We start from the raw sequence: 20,429 nt of genomic DNA on the forward strand, positions 1-20,429 counted from the left end.
AGACCATGTGGGCATAGGACTCAAGTTGATAAAACTAGTTTGAATTAGGAAGTCTTTCTCTTTCACCCCTGGAGAACTCCCCAAAGCAGGACCCTGTAGAGAAACAAGTCTAAGGTATGGCTACCACCATTTTATAACTTGCTTTTTCTAAACCATGCTGTGGGGCCTGGTTTTGAATCTGTTTGATATCTTTGGAATCTTTTGATATTTTAGTATGCTCTTATTTTATATATGGAGAGCATGTTTTAGGGGCCAGGATTGGTTTAAAATGCATGAATCTTTAGCAGTTTACCCCTTTTTCTCTCATTTTTTCTCTAAGCCATGCGGCCTGATTTTGAATCTGGCTGAATCCTTAGTAAATGCTTATTTTATATATGGAGAGCCTGTTTTTAGGGCCTTGTATGGTTTAAAAGTGCATGTAACTTTAGTAATTTACCCCCTTTTCTCTCATTTTTTCCTCTCTACGCCATGCGGTCTGGTTTGAATCTGCCTGCTTCCTTAGTAAATGCTTATTTTTATATCTGGAGAGCATGTTTTAGGGTCAGGAATGATTTGAATCTTACCCCCAGGGTCTTTTAAAAAAAAAAAGAGAGAGAACCCTGACCCTTGTTGTTTTTAAAATTTTATTCTTAAAACCTATATTTACACAGGCAGTATTATATACAGCATTTTTGATGTACGCCTCAACATCTGTAGCAATCTAGTATTCCAAGGGCCGTTTCTGTTCTCTGCAAAACAGCTCTCCTGCAACAAATAAATAAAACAGGGTCATGCATGCACAACTCACAATCCTGTAAATGGTTTAAATTAAATAAACTCACCCAGCACACATGTTCATGCCAGCCACTCCTCACAATGTAATCTGTAATAAAAAGGGCCATCTTGTCCATGATTTGCTGGCTCACCGCAGGGCATAGACGTTTTGTAAGACTTTTTGTAAGCAAACCACCGAACAGAAAAATAGTTAAAAATCTGCCCTTATTGATTTTCCCATCTGCAAATTCTGCAGCCATCACAGATGTGAAATAGTTCTCAATATCTAGCAAACTGTTAGGGTGAAGAGAGTCCATGTGGGGGCTTAGCTCGGCCTCCATTTTAAGTAGCAAGGGGCCTATCCCCACCGCTTCTGGTTTTCCACAGGCCTGCCGAATACACCCCATAGCAAGAGAATAAACATGCCGATATTCCATCTTGCTGCCCGTTTAGGTTCTGATTGGGGAGGATATGTCTGAGCATGTCCCTGGCTGGGTATTTTGTATATATTCAACAGCACTCACCAAAAAACAAACAAAGAAAAACACCACCAAAGAAGATGAGCATAAGGGATGATGAAATGAGCAATCTTCTTGATATCTCTCAAGATATGGGTATGGCTATATTCTACTCTCCCCACCCCCCACCCCTTTTTAGATTGTTTTAAAATGTTAAGAAGATATACAAATGCCTGATTTATATTTGATGTTCTACAGAAACTGTTGTTCAACCCCCTCGGCCTGGGAGAGCCACTTTTTCGCTCTCAAAGAGTTCGGACCCATATCTCATTCCAAAGGATGAGGTTTTCACATCACAGGCTGTTAGAAACAGAGTACCTGGTAAATTACATTTTAAAATTTAAAATAAATTCTAGATGAGTACTGTTTTGAAGGGTTTTTCTGAGTACGATCATCTCTCTCTCTCTCTCTCTTTTTATTGTAGATGGCATAGGGCAGAGAAGTGATGATAACATAGGTAAGAACAGGGTCCCCCCCCCCAAATCTCTCTGTAATATCTCATTCTAAAATTCAACAAATTGTGTATTATTTCTCTGTGTAAACCGCCCTGAGCCATTTTTTATTATTTATTTATTTATTTTGGAAGGCCGGGGGGGGGTATACAAATAGAATTATTAATAATTATGGTTAATACATGCCTATGTTGTTCACAGTGGACCTGACAAATACCCAGGACGGGTTGCGGAATCTGACTGAGAGTGCTCTAGAGGGTAAAATAGCTTTTATTTTAAAAGCATCCCTGCAAATGTATACGCTGTGTGGAAACCTCAGACTAATTCTATCTAACATGCCCCCCCTTTTTTCCCCTACAGAAGAACCTGAACCAGCCCCCACACGTCTAAGCAGATTGAAGAGAAAAGCAAAGAGTAAGGGTAGGAGAAAGAAAGAATGAAATGTTTTAACTATTTTATTTATGTATAGCTTTTATTGATAAAACCGTATGATTCCCTTGTCTGCAGATGTAGTATCCCATGAACAGCATCAACCCGGACACATGGCGCCCAGGGACTCCAACGTGGAGGTGCAGCCAGCCTACAAAAAACCCAGAAGGGCTATCCTGGAACCTGGTAAGACATTTCCACACTACATGACACAAACAGCAACATACTTCAGTAACACACATGTTTGTACCATGGGGGTAAGACATTTCTGCACCGCATGACACAAACACGCTCACACATCATGCACACACCTGTGTGTCATGTTGGGGAGGACCCCCCTTGTCTGCGTGGATTCCTGAAGATGTTCCCTCTACTACCCGACGACAGCTGACCCGGAAGCCCTAGGAGCGGGCAAAACCACAAGACACCCAGAGACCCTTTCAGAAGTCTGGTAAGTCTACCCCCCCCCCCCCATGGCACAACACACACACACGTTCAAACCTACTAGCTGTGGGTGATTTACTCCAGACATACATGGTGACCCCCTGCCCCCCCCCCCGATCTATCTGTTTCAGAACATGAACCGGGGCTCCGTGATGTCCAAGAGCTGAACTTCCAAGATAACGAGTTCTTGGCCAGCATGGCACGTGTTACAGAACACATAGAGACATTGATAAGGACTAGGGCTGTGGCTTTTGAACGCAAGGCCGAAGCTGAGCAACACATTGAGCAAGCAAAACGCATCATACGTAAAGAAATGGCCGTGATTAGTGATACTTCACAACAGCTACAATGTCTAAAGACACGTGCAAACCCTGTGTGTGATTTCGTAGACAGAAATAAAAAAGATCAACCATACCCTGTCTGCATACAGGTGGGGGGAGGGTCCGCATCTAGCCACCAGCCAGGAGGGTATAGGAATGCTTCTGATTCTTCAGACGAATTTGAACCATCCGAGGAGTCACCTAGTGGCCCCGGTCCTCAGAATGCTTTTACTGAACAGTGTGAAACCCAGAATGGGTCCTCTCTAAGTGAGGCTTCAGATGTTGGCCCGAATGCCACCCCCAAAGAGCGGGCTACCCACAGTGGAGCTTCTCGAGGAGGCTTGGCGTTCGATGTTGGACCTGCAGCTGGTTCCCAACAGTTCTCTTCTGAAGAAGCAGCAGGCATTTCTGAAGAAACCCCACCTGTGGATCTTCAGTTTATACAGCGTTATAATAGGAGCTATGCACGCTTTAATGGAACTGAAATGTATTACGAATTCAAGTTTGTGAATTTGGACAGAGTACACTCCTTTTGTGATGCGCTATCTGGGATGCATTCTGCTATTCAAAGGGTTCTGGATAATATAAACAACCATATAGAACCAGGGGACTTTGTACAGCTCAGATTGCGAGCGCCAGGGATTTCAAACCCCCTTTACTCAGCAAGGAGACAGGCAGGCCATCTGAACGCTGAGGCATTCCTAAGCGCTATATCTAACCTGCTTCAAAGTTATGCACAAATTTTAGCTGATGGTGTATTAACACTGGCTGTGATTGTCATCACACCCCCCACGAGGAGCCGGTCGCAGGCATATAAAATCAATACCCTATAGCAGCATTATACAGAAAAAGAGGCTGCATCTGATAGATGTCCCCATGCCTAACACAGCCCTCTGTTTTGCAGCGAGTCTCATGGCTGTTCTAGATTTGAGAGCCACCGCTACACAGATAAAAAAGGGAGCAAAAAAGTTGTACCAGGATCTTGGGTGGAGTGAGCAGAAACAGGTGTCTTTTGCAGACGTGGAAATCGTAGAGACACATATGAAGGTCAATATTGTTGTTGTGCAATGGGGAACTTCTGGATGGAGTATTTTAAAAACTCCTGAACAGAAGTACCTCAAAACCTGTTTTCTGTTACTTCATAAGGATCATTATTATGGGGTTAAGAACATCAAGGGGTTTTTTGGGACCAGAAATTTTTGTTATGTCTGCTACACGCCCTACAGACACACACACGACTGTTTGATGAGGTGCCACCGCTGTTTAGAGGCTGGCTGTGTAAAACATGTGGGGCGTGTAATCAGATGCCCCAAATGCAAGATGCAGTGTAGATCACATGAGTGTCTAGGAAAGCATATGAAGCTCGCCGCCATGGGGCGGGTAGAATGCATCCCGCGTGACCTATGTGAAAAGTGCTTCCGCTATGTCGAGGCGGGTCATGAAGCTGAAAGCGTCTGTAGGGGAAAGCAGTGCCATGTATGTTATGAGTACCTTTCCCCCGGGGTAGAACACGCGTGTTACATTCCACGTCTACAGTACCCCGAGATATCAGTAAAATATGTGTTTTATGACTGCGAATGCAGGCAGGAGGATGGGATCCACGTCCCAAACTATATTTATGCCAGGGCCTTTGATGGGGAGACTGTGGAGCCTGCTAAAGCATATCAAGAGAAGCAGAAAGATTGGGAGAAGTGGGGGCCCCAAGGGGATTATTGGGAATTTAAGGGAGATAAATGTCTGAATGACTTTGTATTATGTTTTACATCAGATAATAAGTTTATGGGGTGCACTTTTCTGGCTCACAACTCGCGGAGCTACGATGGCATTTTGATACTGAGAGAGCTAATCAATGAAGGTCTCGATGTAGAGCTGCTCACACAGGGGGGAAAACTACTGTGTATAACAGTTACAAAAAATGACATAAAATTTATAGATTCCCTATGCCACCTACCCATGGCTCTAGCAAAACTCCCCAAAGCTATGGGTTTTCAGGGCTGCAAGGGCTATTTCCCACATTTCTTTAATAAAAAAGAAAATGAGAGTTATGTTGGGAATATGCCAGACCCCCAGGACTATGGTGTGGATGCTATGAAGCCTGCAGATAGGGAAGAATTCATGAAGTGGTATGAGGAAAACAAATCAAAAATGTTTGATATGCAGAAGGAATTGGCCTATTACTGTCAGAAAGATGTAGACATCCTGATGCAGGCCTGTACAAAATATAGACATGAATTGGTTGAGATGACATGGGATGTCGTTGATAAACCTATGGGGAGGAAAAATGCCAGGGTTCTTGTGGGTATCGACCCCTTCCAATACCCTACGCTTGCTAGTGTGTGCTTAAGAATGTACCGCTACAAGTATCTGAAAGATGAAGAGATCGCCATACCGGCCCCAGATAACTACCATCATCAGTGCAAAAGATTCTCAACTATGTCCATTCAATGGTTGGAATACATAGCCCACAGGGAAAACATACATATTCAACACGCTTTGAAAGGGGGTGAGTTTAAGGTTGATATTCCTCAGGAGCTTCAGGAGGCGTCGGGGGGTGTTAAGGCATATTATTTAGATGGTTATTCTGTGAATGGGGGAAAGAAATGTGCTTTTGAATTTAATGGCTGCTTTTATCACGGGTGTGTAACCTGTTATTCAGCACACAAACAGCACCCCATGTTGTCGGAAACCTATGGTTTTCTCTACAATGCTAGTGAGAGGAAAGCAGATGTCTTAAAACCCTTGGGGTTTGAAGTCCGTTGTATATGGGAGCATGAGTGGCGTGACATGGTCAAGGGGGATCAGAAGGTGGTAGATTTTCTGAAGCAGCAGGGATTTCCAGAACCTCTGGAACCTAGAGATGCATTGTTTGGGGGCAGGACAGGCTGTGTGCGTCTGTATTATGAGGCGAAGGAGGGAGAACAGATTCACTAGTCAGATTTTACCTCTCTCTATCCTTTTATCATGCGAAATCGCCAGTTTCCCATAGGACACCCTAAAGTAATTTATGACGATTTTAGACCACTCTCTGAATCTTTTGGAATTGCCAAGGTGAAGGTATACCCACCACGCCGTCTCTTTTTCCCTGTCCTCCCTGTCAAAGTGAACGGGAAGCTCATGTTTCCGCTGTGCAGTCTCTGTGCAGACTCACAGCAGTTGGAGCAATGCAGGCACAATGATGAGGAAAGGGCTTTAGTGGGTACATGGTGCACTGTAGAATTGAATGTTGCTGTGGCTAAAGGTTACAGGGTGGCACAGATCTATGAGGTTTGGCATTTTGAAAGGAGTTCTGGCAGCCTCTTTTCAGAGTACGTCAAAACATTTCTCAGGCAGAAGCAAGAGGCTTCGGGCTACCCAGCAGAGTATGTCAGCAGGGAGGATAGGGAGAAATACATTGCTGAGTATTATAAGAAAGAAGGTGTGTGTTTACGCCCCAAGATGATTGAATCAAATCCTGCTAAACGCCAGATAGCCAAGCTTTTCTTAAATTCCTTGTGGGGGAAATTTGCTCAGAGGTCAAACCTTCCTAGGACATCCATAGTAAAAAGCCCTAATGAGCTTTCCCAATACCTCTTTTCAGATAGCTATGAGGTCTCTATGTGTGAATTCCTTGATGATGATGATACATGTTGTGTGTCTTGGAAAGATGCAAAAGAACGTATTGTTCTGCCAGGTCACACAAATGTTTTTCTAGCCTGCTTTACAACCGCCTATGCACGCCTGCATTTGTACTCTATCATGGAGAAGCTGGGGGAACGGTGCCTGTACCATGACACAGATTCTGTGATCTATGTGTCTCGTGAGGGGGAGTACAACCCACCCCTTGGAAACTTTTTAGGGGAGCTGACAAACGAACTACCGGCAGACCAGCACATAACAGGGTTTGTGAGCACAGGTCCTAAATCTTACGGCTACAAGCTGTCAGGGGGTAAATCGTGTATTAAAGTCAAGGGAATTACTCTGAACTTTTCTAATTGTCAAAAAATTAATTTTGACAGTCTGAAAAATCTGGTTTTTGCCTACGTTTTGGACCAGAACCCAACACGTGAGATTGTGGTAGAGCAGAATGGCATCGTTAGAAATAAGAGGAGATGGGAGATAGAAACACGTCTTTTGAGGAAGACACAGAGAGTGGCGTTTGATAAGCGCGTCATCATTGAGGGTTTTAAGACTATACCCTACGGGTATTAAAATGGATGTTCGATGGCAACACCCCTTCTCCGCTATCCTTGCGGGACCAAGCAATAGCGGAAAAACGTTTTTCCTTAAAAGAATGCTGGACAATGCACACAGTGTGCTATCTGTGATGCCTGAAAAAATCGTATGGTGTTACTCTTGTTGGTAACCTTTGTACAAACAATTGCTCTGTAAATACCCTATGATAAAATTTGTAGAAGGTATGCCTGAGAAAATTGATGATGATGACTTGTTACCCCCCAATAAAATCTGTTTTCTTGTTCTGGATGACCTGATGAGTGCTTCATCTGACAGCCAGCAAATTGAACGCGCTTTCACTGAGTTTGTTCACCACAGGAATCTGAGCGTTTTTCTCATCACACAGAATGTTTTCTACAAAGGAAAAGCGGCCCGCACCATAAGCCTTAATGCCAAGTATATGGTGCTCTTTAAAAACCCAAGGGATAAATTACAGATCATTAATTTGGCGCGTCAGATTTTCCCCGGGGATGTCAAGTATTTCACAGAGGCCTACCACGATGCCACACGGGAGCCTTATGGTTATCTAGTTGTGGATTTAAACCCTAGAACTCCTGAGGATTATAGGGTCAGAACGGGTCTTTTCCCTCCCAAATGGCCTGTCGTGTACATCAAGAAAAAATCAAAGGGGGGATACAAAAGGGGGTCACACTGATGCTTTCACAGGTATTCCTGTTACCCCACTGCTCTGAGAGCCATGTCTACCCGCGTGAAGAGAAACTTAGCCCTCTTAAAACTCCTTATTAATGCCTCTCCACAGCAGAGGAAAGCCATACTATGTGCAGCTTCTGATGATTTAATACCAGCCATATCCGAGATTGCCCTAAACACCTTAAAAGGAAATATTCCATTGTCTCCGCACCAGATGCGTGTGCTAAGAAAAAAGCGTGGATTAATTAAAAAACTGAGTAACAAGCGCGTATCTCTGAGAAAGAAGAAGCTTTTGCTCAAGCAGTCTGGAGGGTTTCTTGCGCCGCTGTTAGGAATTGCAATTCCTCTGATAACAAGCCTTTTAACCAAACAATAATGGAGTATGCGGAAAAGATGTACATGGTCCCCAAACACCAGTTAGATCTGCTAAAAGGGAACCCTCCTAAGGAGGAAAACATCAGAGCTGCTACAATCTACGCTTTAGACACTGAAATGCAAGGTGTTCTTCAGAGGTCTGACTTAACAGAATATGAAAAGGCTAAACTTTATGAGGGCCTACTTCAAAAATATTTAACACATGTGAGAATGGGTGATACCGAAAAGGGAAGACTAAACCTGTTTCTACCACAGCCTGAGATGCCAGCTGCTGAAGCTACACACAGCTCTGATCCCTCCTTTCAGGAAATCTTGGACACTCTCCCTGTGCGTTCTAGGAACTCGGCAAAGATTTTGTTAAACAAGCTGAGGCAGAATGCTGCAGTTACAGCGTGGGATGAGCGGGGGCGTTTTGTCTATAAGGGGACGGCTGTTGACGGTTCCAACATGGTGGATCTGATCAAGGCATTCACTCAAGTTCATACCCTGCATTCCAAACGCTTCCCTAAAGGCTGGGATTTGTTCATGAACGGTTTGGCAGAGTTAAATGTGCCTACCTCTGTGGCAGGAAACCAGACCAGTAGGGAGTTTTTGGAGCATATGGAGAATCCTACCCCTGCAGCTAGCCCTCTAACCTTAACACCTACACCCAGGACTTCTAAAATACCCGTGAGAACTCACTGGCTCCAATTGTAACCTGCTACATAGATATTAAAACATGTAAAAGTGTCAAATAAATTTTCTCTCTGAAATATATTTTACAGGGTGGTAGTTGCTGCTTTGCGGGTAAGAATGATACAAGCACACACACGTATACTTTTTAAAGACTCAAGGCTTACTTTATTGTTCTGTGAAAATCAGTACAAGATCCACAACCTTGCGTGTTTTGAAAACAATTTGTGACATGCCTAGGCATGCATTTCTTTTTCTTAACATACAGTTCGACCATCTGGTCATTTCTTTCTAAATCCCCAGAATACAATTCTTGAATCTGCTTAAATGTTAATCCCCTACCCCTCTGCAGTAGAAAGAACAAACAGTGGTAGCCGCAGGTCACAGAGTCGTGAGCTTGGAGCTGTCGGGGTTGAAAGACAGTCTTAGAGGCATTTTTTCTTTAAAAATTCATTATCGCTTTGGGAAAACGTGGGTGATTTGGGGGGTGTCCATAAGAATCAAAAAACTCTGCCTGGTTGTCTTCTGGCAGGTAGATGGCTAACCAATGTTCTCCCGGGAATTTATGGGTGTGTGTGTTCACTACTAATCCCACAGGTCTTTGTAGCAGTCTCTTTCTAGGCAACCAGTCACTAGGGAAAACTCCAAAGAACGTCTTTCGGGTGCAGGGGCTGGCAGACAGTACGCGTGTTAATTGTATGCTATCCATATTACATATAGTCGAACAGTACATCCCGTCTGTGGTTTATCTCGATGAGATTGTCAAATACCGCATACACAATCATGTTAATGGTCAGTTGAAGCGGTCTGGCAAAACGTATCTCGACCCGCAGATTCCCTGTCTTAATCAGGGAATAGTGGCTCCCGCATTCTTGGTCGGGCGTTAGATCAAAAGCAAACAGTGTGTAGCCTTTCCCATATTCTTCCCTATTAATGAGCAGGGGTCTGTCTTCTAGATGCTTGCCTGTGACCTGTAGCAACCCCACATACTCACGGATATAGTTACGCGCTGCAAAATCTGGCTGGTAAGGCTTCATAGGGACGGGAGTACTATCCATATAGAGGCAGGCAAAGTTAATGTCATAATGCTTGAAATTAAAGGGATTTTTGGTATATGAACCACTAAATGCATCGTTATCCACAAAACCAATGATGACAGTTTTTGGCAACTGCCCTAAATACAAATTTTCCTGGTTGCAGACACGGCTTCCAGCGGGGATACTGAATACTTTCATACTCACACGATCCACAGGGTATTTTGCATTGGCTGTGAGCAACGCCTCCGCATGTGCTAACCGCACAGAAGGGTTCAGGGAACATTTCTTGATAAAGAGGGATGCCGATAGTATTTGCAGCTTGTAGCGGGGGTTAGCTCCACCTGCCGTCAGACAGAACGTGTCCTTGTTGCGCGTTAGTTTAATTTTCACATCTACACCGTTTAAAAGCAGTTTTTCTTGAAACGTAATATCTGTGTGTAGATGCCCCATTAGGTCCACCTTCCGACTTTCAGATGTGAACGCTGCTCTGTCTAAAAATCCTAAATTCTGCCCATCTAAAGCTGTTATCTCATGAAAGCCCGGGGCATCCTTATAAAATAATCCTGCTGAAAACTGTGTAGATAGAGTGGCCTCACTGTAATTCATCATCGCTTCAATGAAAGCCCTGTAGGGGTAGGTGCTACTGCTCTGACTGACAAGACGGTCTCCCAGGGTCACATCCACCTGGCTAAACATGGCTGCTAGTGGGTAGTTCACAAACCCCACAGCAGAGTCCTGTGCCAAGTTGGTCCCATCCTCCTTGACAATTTTACAACACACATATAAAAGCGTGTTATTCAAATCCAGGTAAAAATCTCCAGACCCCGCAATGAAAAAGTCCAGAGGGGCTGTGTCTGTCAGGGCTGTAAGCGGTGGAACCTCGACATATACGCTTCTCTCGATACTTGTTTGTGTTGGTGCGATTTGGAAAAGGTCCAGTTCCGATTTCATGCATTCTTCGGAGCTGCAATGTATAAAAGCCATTATGACTTAAAAGATGTCACCGGGAGCACGTTTCCTCTTCCCCTTGGGATGCCTTCGATGCTTCTGAGGCTTTTTCAGGTTCACCCCTTTTCTTTTAAGAGGTTGGGGAGGTCCTGATAGCTGCACACGTGCTGCTTTTCGTTTTCTTTTGATATACATCAGTCCTGACCCCCCTTGTGAGGAAGAAGCTTGATCCATCCTGTTCAGAACTGCTTGGGAGGCATGGCCCACTACAACTTTGGGAATCCCTCGCGCTGCTGTTTTGATGTGTGGCCTAATGATTTCCAGCCCCCGCCTCAAAAGAGGTACAGCTTTCCTGAAAAGGATCCTAAATATACCCCCAATTCCAGCCCCATACATGACAGGGGCCCCCATGAAGCCAGGAAGAGCGCTTCCGGCTTGGGCCCTGTAATAGTTCTTGTAAAGGGCGGGGTCGCCATAAGTTTTCAGAATTGGCATTTTTTCTTTCCCCTTAAAGTTGTAGGCCTCTTCTGGGGCGAAAGTGTAGCTTCACAATAACCTTGCCAAAACGGAATGGCACACATTTGTCCTGATCCGTCTTTATCTGGACCGTGATCGTATCAATATACGATCAAGAGCCCCTGGTGGCGCAGTGGTAAAACTGCCGCCCTGTAACCAGAAGGTTACAAGTTCGATCCTGACCAGGGGCTCAAGGTTGACTCAGCCTTCCATCCTTCCGAGGTCGGTAAAATGAGTACCCAGAATGTTGGGGGCAATATGCTAAATCATTGTAAACCGCTTAGAGAACTCTGGCTATAAAGCGGTATATAAATGTAAGTGCTATTGCTATTGCTAATATGGTGCTTGCTGACAGAGATGTAGTGTGGCTTATCATAAACAATGTTAACACATTCACCGTTCAGGCCCTTCACGGTGATACTTCGCAAAAGGGGTACATGGTGGTCTCCCACGATCTGATACTCTACAATGTCTGTATAAACAAACAGAGTGTTGAACCCCCCTGTTATATCTGCAGGAAAAGGGAAACCTTTGCCTGCTGTATCATGAACAAACAGAGTTTTGACCCCACTGGCTATGCTTGATGGGTAAGACAGCTCTTTTGGGTGTGTGTCAGGGAGGAGTCCTAATATGTGTGCTAATTCTGCCCCGGCAGAAAAGGTGTATGCATTGTTAGGACTCATAATCTGTATATATCTAGTAACAGAGTCATAAAGCAGGGTAGTCCCCTCTAGAGCCTTCTGGGTGCTGGTGATTTCATTCATATCGTGCAGCAAATCGTTTATGCTGGAGTAATATCCCTTTCGTAAGTAGAAGGTCCATTTCTTTAACCCCTTGCTATATTGAAAGGGGGTGTCTGTCGTGATGGTGTCCCATGTGCACGGGTACTGTATCTCTGAGAGCCCCACCTCCCACTCCCCGGGAAGATCCAGTGGCCCGGCTAGTTGGATGGTGAAATCTGAGCTAGCGTTCTGTGGAAAGGCCTTCTTGCTGGCGTTACTAGGGAGTGTGATGTAAAAACCCTATCACCCATTGCAGAGGTCTGAAGCAGGTACCCAGCTATTGAACTTGTCAGGCCACCCCACCCACTTCACTAAATGTCGTTTTACTTTGCCACGGCCTTTTGTAGCTAGAATTTTTTCAATCCTGTACAATTTGTCCTCTCCTGCTTTAACTTTCTGTAATTCTTCATGATAGAAGCTCCCAATAACTGGCTCACCCATGTAGTCTTTTACCAGATAGACCGGGCGTTCAGCTTTTCTGATGACTCGGTCCACTATAAACAATTCTGTGGTGTAGTTCTGTTCATAACCTTTCTCAAAAACCCCTTTAATTTTTGAAATCCTGACGTGATCTCCTTTTCTTAACACTGGAGACTTTGCTTTTTTATGGCTACAGCTTCCATAGACTCTTCTCCAAACAGACAGGTCGTTGCTGGTTGTGACATCTACCGGCCTGCATTGTATGGTTGTGAGAAAGCTGTGGTTATAGCTCTTTAGGAGTTGAGGCAGGACATCAATATACCTGAATGTGTTATGAGCAGTAAAATACCTCCACATACGTGTTTTCAAGGTTCGGTTCAGTCTCTCCACAAGAGCAGCTTTGACATCGTTGTTGGTGACAAAGTGGTGAATACCTCACCAGCTTGCCAGTTTCCGCATTGGGGTCTGGTTCTTCAGGCTTTGTAACCACAAGGCCATCCAAGGTTTCCTCCTCCTCACCGCTTTCAGATGATGAAGTAAAGCACACAGCCCTACAGTAATCGGACCATGGATCGGTGGGGCTTGGGGTCAGGCAGTCACAAGATGACCAGTCTTCGCTCGATCTGCAGCACTTACGCTCGCAATAGACGACCCTTGACCGGGATGACAAGTAAGATTCGCACCCGCACTCATCTGAATAAGTATACTCTCCACATGAGCTATCACAACACCTCTCGTCGCACCAATCAAATTGGGGTCTGCTCTTCACCCATTTTCTCTTTTTCCTAAGCCGCTTTTGTTTCACAGGCTCTTCTGTTTCAGAATCTGAGGAACACACGTTTCCCACTTTGGAGATGGTAGTTGGAGGCTCTTCATCTCCAGTTTCCATGGTGGTTAGAAGGCTGGTGTCACAGCGCCCGCAATCACATTCTAGTCTACCACCCTCATCCGAGGGCCCTGCTGCAAAGTTAGTCTCTGGAACCTCACCAGCAATAAGATCAGCCCTCTGAGGGGTTTTCATACTCATAGGAGGGAAAGACAGACTCCGCGCTTGTATAGGCTTAATCTTCGTGGGTGCCTGTGGCGATGATAGGTCTGTGGCACGCGGTGGAGTCCTAGCGTCAGCCATCGTCTCTGTACAGCTGTAAAATGGCTTCCCTGTAAACGCACCACCCCTAACCCTGTTCGTAGAGGGGTCACTTGACCCCGTTTCACCCAATAAAGTTACACAAAATGGCCACCCGACCATTATCACGCCTGCGCACTCGGTCCTTTCCAGACCCTGAAACGTGTTCCTATTGGTCCAGGGTGGCTAGGTGTGTTCGTAGAGGGGTCACTTGTCCACCTTCGGACATGTCTGGACATATTCTGGGGTAGGGGTGGTAGGGTGGGTGCCAGACTTCCGGGGTGAGGGCATACCCCTACTTCTGACCCTTTCCGACCACGTGGGGCCTCCTCTGGGCCTTTTCGCCCAATAAAGTTGCACAAAATGGCCGCCCGACCATTATCACACCCGCTCACTCGGGCCTCTCCGGAGCCTGAAACCTGTTCCTATTGGTCCAGGCTGACTAGGCGTGTTCGTAGAGGGGTCACTTGTCCACCTTCGGACATGTCTGGACATATTCTGGGGTAGGGGTGGTAGGGTGGGTGCCAGATTTCCGGGGTGAGGGCGTACCCCTACTTCTGACACTTTCCGACCACGAGGGGCCTCCTCTGCGCCTTTTCGCCCAATAAAGTTGCACAAAATGGCCACCTGACCATTATTACACCCGCTCACTCGGGCCTCTCCGGAGCCTGAAACCTGTTCCTATTGGTCCAGGCTGACTAGGCGTGTTCGTAGAGGGGTCACTTGTCCACCTTCGGACATGTCTGGACATATTCTGGGGTAGGGGTAGTAGGGTGGGTGCCATATTTCCGGGGTGAGGGCATACCCCTACTTTTGACCCTTTCCGACCACGAGGGGCCTCCTCTGCGCCTTTTCGCCCAATAAAGTTGCACAAAATGGCCGCCCGACCATTATCACACCCGCTCACTCGGGCCTCTCCGGAGCCTGAAACTGTTCCTATTGGTCCAGGCTGACTAGGCGTGTTCGTAGAGGGGTCACATGCCCACCTTCGGACATGTCTGGACATATTCTGGGGTAGCCGTGTTAGGGTAGGTGCCAGACTTCTGGGGGTAACGGCGTCCCCCACTTCTGACCCTTTCCTGTCACGTGGAGGTCTCCTCAGCACCTTCTGATGACGTATTTCTGGTGACGTAAGCGCATTTTGACAGCTGCAAGGCCCTGCCCCCGTGACGTCACTGTGATGTCATCCTCCAGCCACGTGCTTTTGTTTCTAAACAAAACCACATGGTTTTTGACAGCAGGTATGCCCCTATACTACTGTGGATCTTTCAGCTGAATGAGAGAAGCTGTTGGCTGGAGACAAGAGCTTTTGGATCAAGCATGCAGTTTGCTCAGAGCACGGCTGAGAGTCAGAGCACCATGGCTGGGGAAGTCTTGACTTCTCACTGCGCAGTGGAAGTCACAGACAGTTCCTGTCCATGGACAGAGTTCCTGCCTGTAGCTCCGCGGCTTGGGCAGAAAACACTTGGATTGCTCAGGAGCAGATCTTGCTTGTAGGCACAAGACTGCCTGTAGGCAATAGACTGCTAGTTCTCTGTCCAGTAAGCCTGTTCTTTATAGTTGTATTTTCCTTTGATCTCTCATAGAGTCTATTCAAATCTCCTCATCTTTTCCTGGGTCCCCAAAAAGGTGACAACTTGCTGTTACCTTCTGGATATCATCTTTTAATTATTCAGCCAGTCCAGAGAGATCTCAAGCTCATCTTCTGTTAGCTGCTCTCTTGAGGAGGGGACATTGCCCAAAGCAAATCTGCATCTCTGAGTTGCAAATGGGCCCCTTCTCTTGTCCCAGATTTGCTAGCCTGATCCCAAAAGGTGTTAAAGGTCAGGAGTTAGTGAGAGAATTAGTTCTATTTGTGTGAGACAGCAATGACATTATTTCTTGTGTACCTCTAGCTAGTGTGTCATTCTAACTAGAGAATATTCCTTAAAGTACATAAAAAGGGGTACATGTGTGAGACGAGTTAATCAATACATTTGACTGAGGCAGAAGCATCCTGTCAGTGAGGAAAAGGGATAATTTCAGCAGTGTGAGACTGGTCATTAAGCCTGACCCATTGAGTCTCTTGTGAGTTCCACAAACACTGATAACCAATGCTAGATTACCCCTGCCTTTACAAATCATTTACCGGGCAGTCATGAGATCTGGGCATCATGTTCACCTCAAGTTCAGGCATTTAATTGAACTCTTAATATAAAATGAAATGAGACACAGGCCTGAATTCCATAGACTTTTGGGTTGGTACCTCTGAGTCTAAGGTTGGGGTACATGTGCCCCAACACTCCAGGGGGTGTTGAGTGGGTAGTTTACCACTCCACCAGATCTATGAGGCAATTAGAAAAGACTAAGGCTTCTCTTACAAGGTAAAACCATGAGGGGGGCCAGGGGTGTAAGGTGGCTGGAGTGGGCCCAGAGACAACATTTTGAAATTGGCCCCTCACTGATACACACACACACACACACACACACACACACACACACACTTCACAATAGATAGTCATGTGACTTGCCTCTGGGGCGCCCCTCGAGGCGTGGGGGCCCCCAGGCAGCTGCCTACCCTTGCCTAATAGTAGTTACGCCCCTGAGGGGGGCATATGGACTACAGATGGCTTTCTGGGGTTCTGCACCTTGTCTGCAACTTTATTCCTTTATGTGCTTTATTAAGGCAGCCCCCATTCCATCAAGGAGGGGAGGCTTATTCAGTAATTGGCAGTAGCCTGTGGTGGTGCATGTTTATGAAAATAAATGCAAAATCAAAATATGGTTAAGTTGAGAAGAATAAATATATTTAAATATAAAGGTCATAAAAAGGAAATATGCTGGAAGCTAATGATAGCACTTTTAGTTTGTTAAAAATGGATTTTGTGATTTAAGTCTTGTCTTTGAAAAGAGTTGACTATTAAAATGTGCAGTAAATCATGTGTAATTGAAAAAGGGTTGTAATTGTAAACGTAAGTGCAAAAGGTGGTTCTACATCTGAAAGTTGAAGACACTTTCTAGAATTTACAATAAGTTTTTTATTTACTGCCAGGCATGCACACCAATGTAGAAACAGACTTGTATTAAGGTGCATAAACAATGCAGTCACCAAAAGAAACCTGAAAAAGCTTAATATGCAGAGACTGCTTCTATGAGGCTGATGAGTACAGGTGTAATTGATGGATTTCTTTGTGACTTTTCCTGAGAGCTAGCATAGTGTAGTGGTTAGAGTGTTGGACTAGGCCTGGGAAGACCTGAGTTTGAATCCTCATTCAACCATGAATCTCACTGGGTGACTTTGGGCCAGTCATGTATCTCTCGGCCTAACCTACCTCACAGGGCTGTGGTGAGGATAAAAAAACCCCATGCACACCACTCTGAGCTCCTTGAAAGAAGAGCGGGATATAAGTGTAAATATAATTTTTTAAAAATAGGCACATGGATGAACAAAATCTCTCTTCCTATGCTGTTTGCTCTGATTGATTGGAAAGGGAAAGGAGGGGACAGTTTGATTAACATTCCAGAATTGTTCCTAAGTGTACCCCTTATGAATTAATGTATTAGTTTCTCTCTCTTACTTGCCCTAACCTTGAGATTCCCCAGCGATAGCCCTGCCTGCTCATTTTGTGTATCTTACTCTGAAGATGGAGTGGGTTTTTTGTTTGTTTTATTGCGTGTTGTAGCTGTATGTGCATGTAGGCTGACTTGTGTTTTGGAGGAGGCACAGAGGCTTTAAGGCCCCACTCCGAATGCAGGTGTGCGCACACTGCCTTGATAGTGGTTAGAGTGCTGGACCAGGACTGGGGAGACCCGAGTTCAAGTCCCCATTCAGCCATGAGACGTGCTGGGGGACTCTGGGCCAGTCACTTCTCTCTCAGCCTAACCTACTCCACAGGGTTGCTGTGAGGAGAAACTGAAGTATGTACACTGCTCTGGGCTCTTTGGAGGAAGAGCGGGATAGAAAAAATGTGAATGCTGCTGCTTGCTGGCAGATAGCAGCTGGCGGGGCGGGGAGGGCAGGGGGGTTGCTAATACACACTGCTGGATTTGGAATGCAATGAACATGCTGATCAGGGAATGTAAGGACTCCATCCAGTCTCCAGTACCTCTCTGAATAGCTGATAGCTGTGGTGATTCCTGCTTTCTGAAGAAGGCTGTATCTGTGCTGCCTCAGCAATTTGAATCACTGAAAGCATGTAAGGTGCAGTGTTAATGTTCAGTTAGTGCCATCATTTCTTAATTAAAAGATAAACAAGCTTGACTTTTATTTTTGAGGTGATATTCTGGTGAAGTTATCTGAAAGATGAGTGTCAGATATTTGGGGGGTGGGTGGGGTGCAATTTCAGTGCTTGCCCTAGGCGCTATTTGCCCTAGCTACGCCTCTGGGGCCATGTCACAACAGGGAAGGAGATAGGTGCAGCATCAGGTAGCAGTTGGGGGGGGAGGGTGTCCTGGGGGGAGGCTGCACCCAGGTGGGGCCCACGGCCGAGGGGCAGTCCCCCCTACTCCATTTCATCCCTACACACCTGGTCTCTGTGATGGGATTCTCAAACAAAATTTGTGGGGTGGAATCCAGAGCTGCATTTCTAGCACCTGAACAGCCTTCCGTTTTTCAGACCTGAGCACCAAATCTAGGAAGGGATCTGAAGAAGACATCTGCTTTTGCAAAACATTTTTCTGACATGTCTTTAGTTATGAAGGGAAACGGGAGCGCACACAGCTCCCAAACCTGGGTAGGACCCGTCTCCTACTCGAATTAGAATTGTATAAACCAGCCCACTATGAGGAATTATGGTTTTGCAATAATTTCAGTCCGTAGGAGACCAGGTTTAGAGCGGGAATGCTGCAAGACACCTTGTCTGTGTACCTGCAATCCTGTCAAAGATCTGTGAGAGCCGGAATTGGGCTGTGCTGGCAAACCACAAAGCAAGGTTTGAAGGTTATGGAAAAGCAATTGTGAAAACCAGCCCACAGTTTCTAGTTTGCCATTGTAATGGCAACAAAGAAATGTCTCCCAGATTCACTGGGGGAAACCCAATTTACTGAGTGCATTTTAATTTAATGATTTTATCTACTTCATATTTTCAGAAGTTCGGGTGCAGGAAGCGAGGGGGGAGGAAGCGAAGCTGGAAGAAGAGAAACTGAGCGGGAAGGAACGTGATCTGGAAAAGCCTGACCATTGTTATTTTTGTAAATATGATTATTTTTGTAAATTATTATTATTATTCCTATTATTGTTGTTGTTTTTATTGTTACTACTACTACTATTATTATTATTATTAGTATTAGTATTATTATATTATTATTAAAAAAAACATAATTTTGAAAGACACACCTCTTCTCCTCCTCCATGATCTCTGCAGCAAGAGTTCTGCTTATGTACAGAACAACATTTGGAAGCTTCGGAGGTTTTGTAGAGCATTCTGGTTCCTGCTCTGAAATGGGGAGACATGTGCACTGTGCGTGCCTCTAGGACAGGAAGATACTCCTGTCCCTCAGTTACTTGACAATAATAACTCTAGCAGCATAACTCTAGCAGCAGCAGGGGCAGATCCGCCTGAGGACTTGCTCACCCACCATTCGCTGCCTCTGCTGCAGGCCCCCCACTGACCCCACCAACCACTGCCTCTGGTAGTAACTTGAGAAAGGCTTTGGTGTACGGGCTTAAGGGGAGGAGGCTGCTTGGTGGAAGCAGTTTCTGATTGTCCAGCCCCCAGTTGCCAGTCTTGAAAGTGTTGGGAATTCTCTCTGGTAAGAGAATCCCTTTTTCATTGCAGCAGAGTGCACAGAGGCACAACACAGCGGAATTTGGTTAGGCATGCGTGTATGCTGAGAGTAAAGTAACTTGGAGCCAGTTCATAGTTTCAAATCAATATATATGGCATTTATTAAAGAACTCCATTCTAGATAGGAAAGTGAGGAGTTAGGCTCTCTAATCTAGCTAGCTAGCTGGATACAGATGGATTCTGCATCTCTGCACACTGGGTGCAGGGAGAAGAGCTTGCATGTTGCAAGGTAGAAGGAAAAGGAAGAGAAGGGGGAGAGAAAGGAAGTGGCTGGAAGGAAAGAAGTGTCCCTGAGAGTAGCAATCTACATTCCAATGGGATAGTGGAAGAGCAGTAGAGAAAGGATGACCAGTGTCTTGACCCTCTAGCCCTCTGACTCACTAGTCTGTCCTCCACTGTCTTTGAGACAAGAGACTGTGCAAAGTCCTTCACTTCCAACAGAAAGGTGGCCAAGGTAATGAGAAAAGGCTGCCAACTAGGAAACAGTCTCCTCAACCTGTGCCCCTTGAAATGCTGTGGAGGGTGTGAGGCTGTCATAGCTTTCCTCAGGTGAGCAAGAACCTGGGTCTGCTCCTACTTGGCAGGGAGAAAGTCCCGGAAGAGTAAGCTGAGTTTAGATCAGGGATGCTCAACTCTGGTCCTCCTGCAGATGTTGGCTTCCAACTCCCATAATCCCTGTCTATTGGCTACTGTGCCTGGGGATTATGAGAGTTGTCATCCCAAAACAGCTGGGGGGCCTAAGTTGAGCAGGTCTGCCTTAGCGGTATCAAGTGTTCACAACACCTCTGACCACTGGCAGAGTAATTTGTCCCTCAGAGTTATCCCATAGCGCCATGCCTTGACTTGCCCTGCTGCCACAGGGTCAAAAGGAGAGCCTGGCACATGCTAAACATGAAACATGCTTTCTCGTGCTAGTTGGATAGGACTTCATCATGCCAAGTCAGTAATAGACTGTCTGTTACCAGGGCTTTGTTTCTTCCCAGTTTCTGGCCCGCTGAGTGACTAACTT

The 20,429-nt window shown here is 45.6% G+C and overlaps 1 protein-coding gene across 1 annotated transcript in view; it reads left to right on the top strand.

Annotated features, from left to right (window-relative positions):
• Window positions 1-767: 767 nt before the first annotated feature.
• The window catches only part of LOC128331346 (uncharacterized), a 60,761-nt gene continuing 41,099 nt past the window's right edge, over window positions 768-20,429 (top strand). The window contains exons 1-8 of the mRNA XM_053264688.1: window positions 768-1,367; window positions 1,470-1,592; window positions 1,696-1,728; window positions 1,925-1,981; window positions 2,084-2,143; window positions 2,231-2,338; window positions 2,728-3,223; window positions 8,493-8,734. Coding sequence (XP_053120663.1) covers window positions 1,235-1,367; window positions 1,470-1,592; window positions 1,696-1,728; window positions 1,925-1,981; window positions 2,084-2,143; window positions 2,231-2,338; window positions 2,728-3,223; window positions 8,493-8,734 — 1,252 coding nt within the window. The 5' untranslated portion in view covers window positions 768-1,234. The remainder of the gene's footprint in view (window positions 1,368-1,469; window positions 1,593-1,695; window positions 1,729-1,924; window positions 1,982-2,083; window positions 2,144-2,230; window positions 2,339-2,727; window positions 3,224-8,492; window positions 8,735-20,429) is intronic.

This window comes from Hemicordylus capensis, chromosome 6 (assembly GCF_027244095.1).
Source record: "Hemicordylus capensis ecotype Gifberg chromosome 6, rHemCap1.1.pri, whole genome shotgun sequence".
Classification (NCBI taxonomy): Eukaryota; Metazoa; Chordata; class Lepidosauria; order Squamata; family Cordylidae; genus Hemicordylus; species Hemicordylus capensis.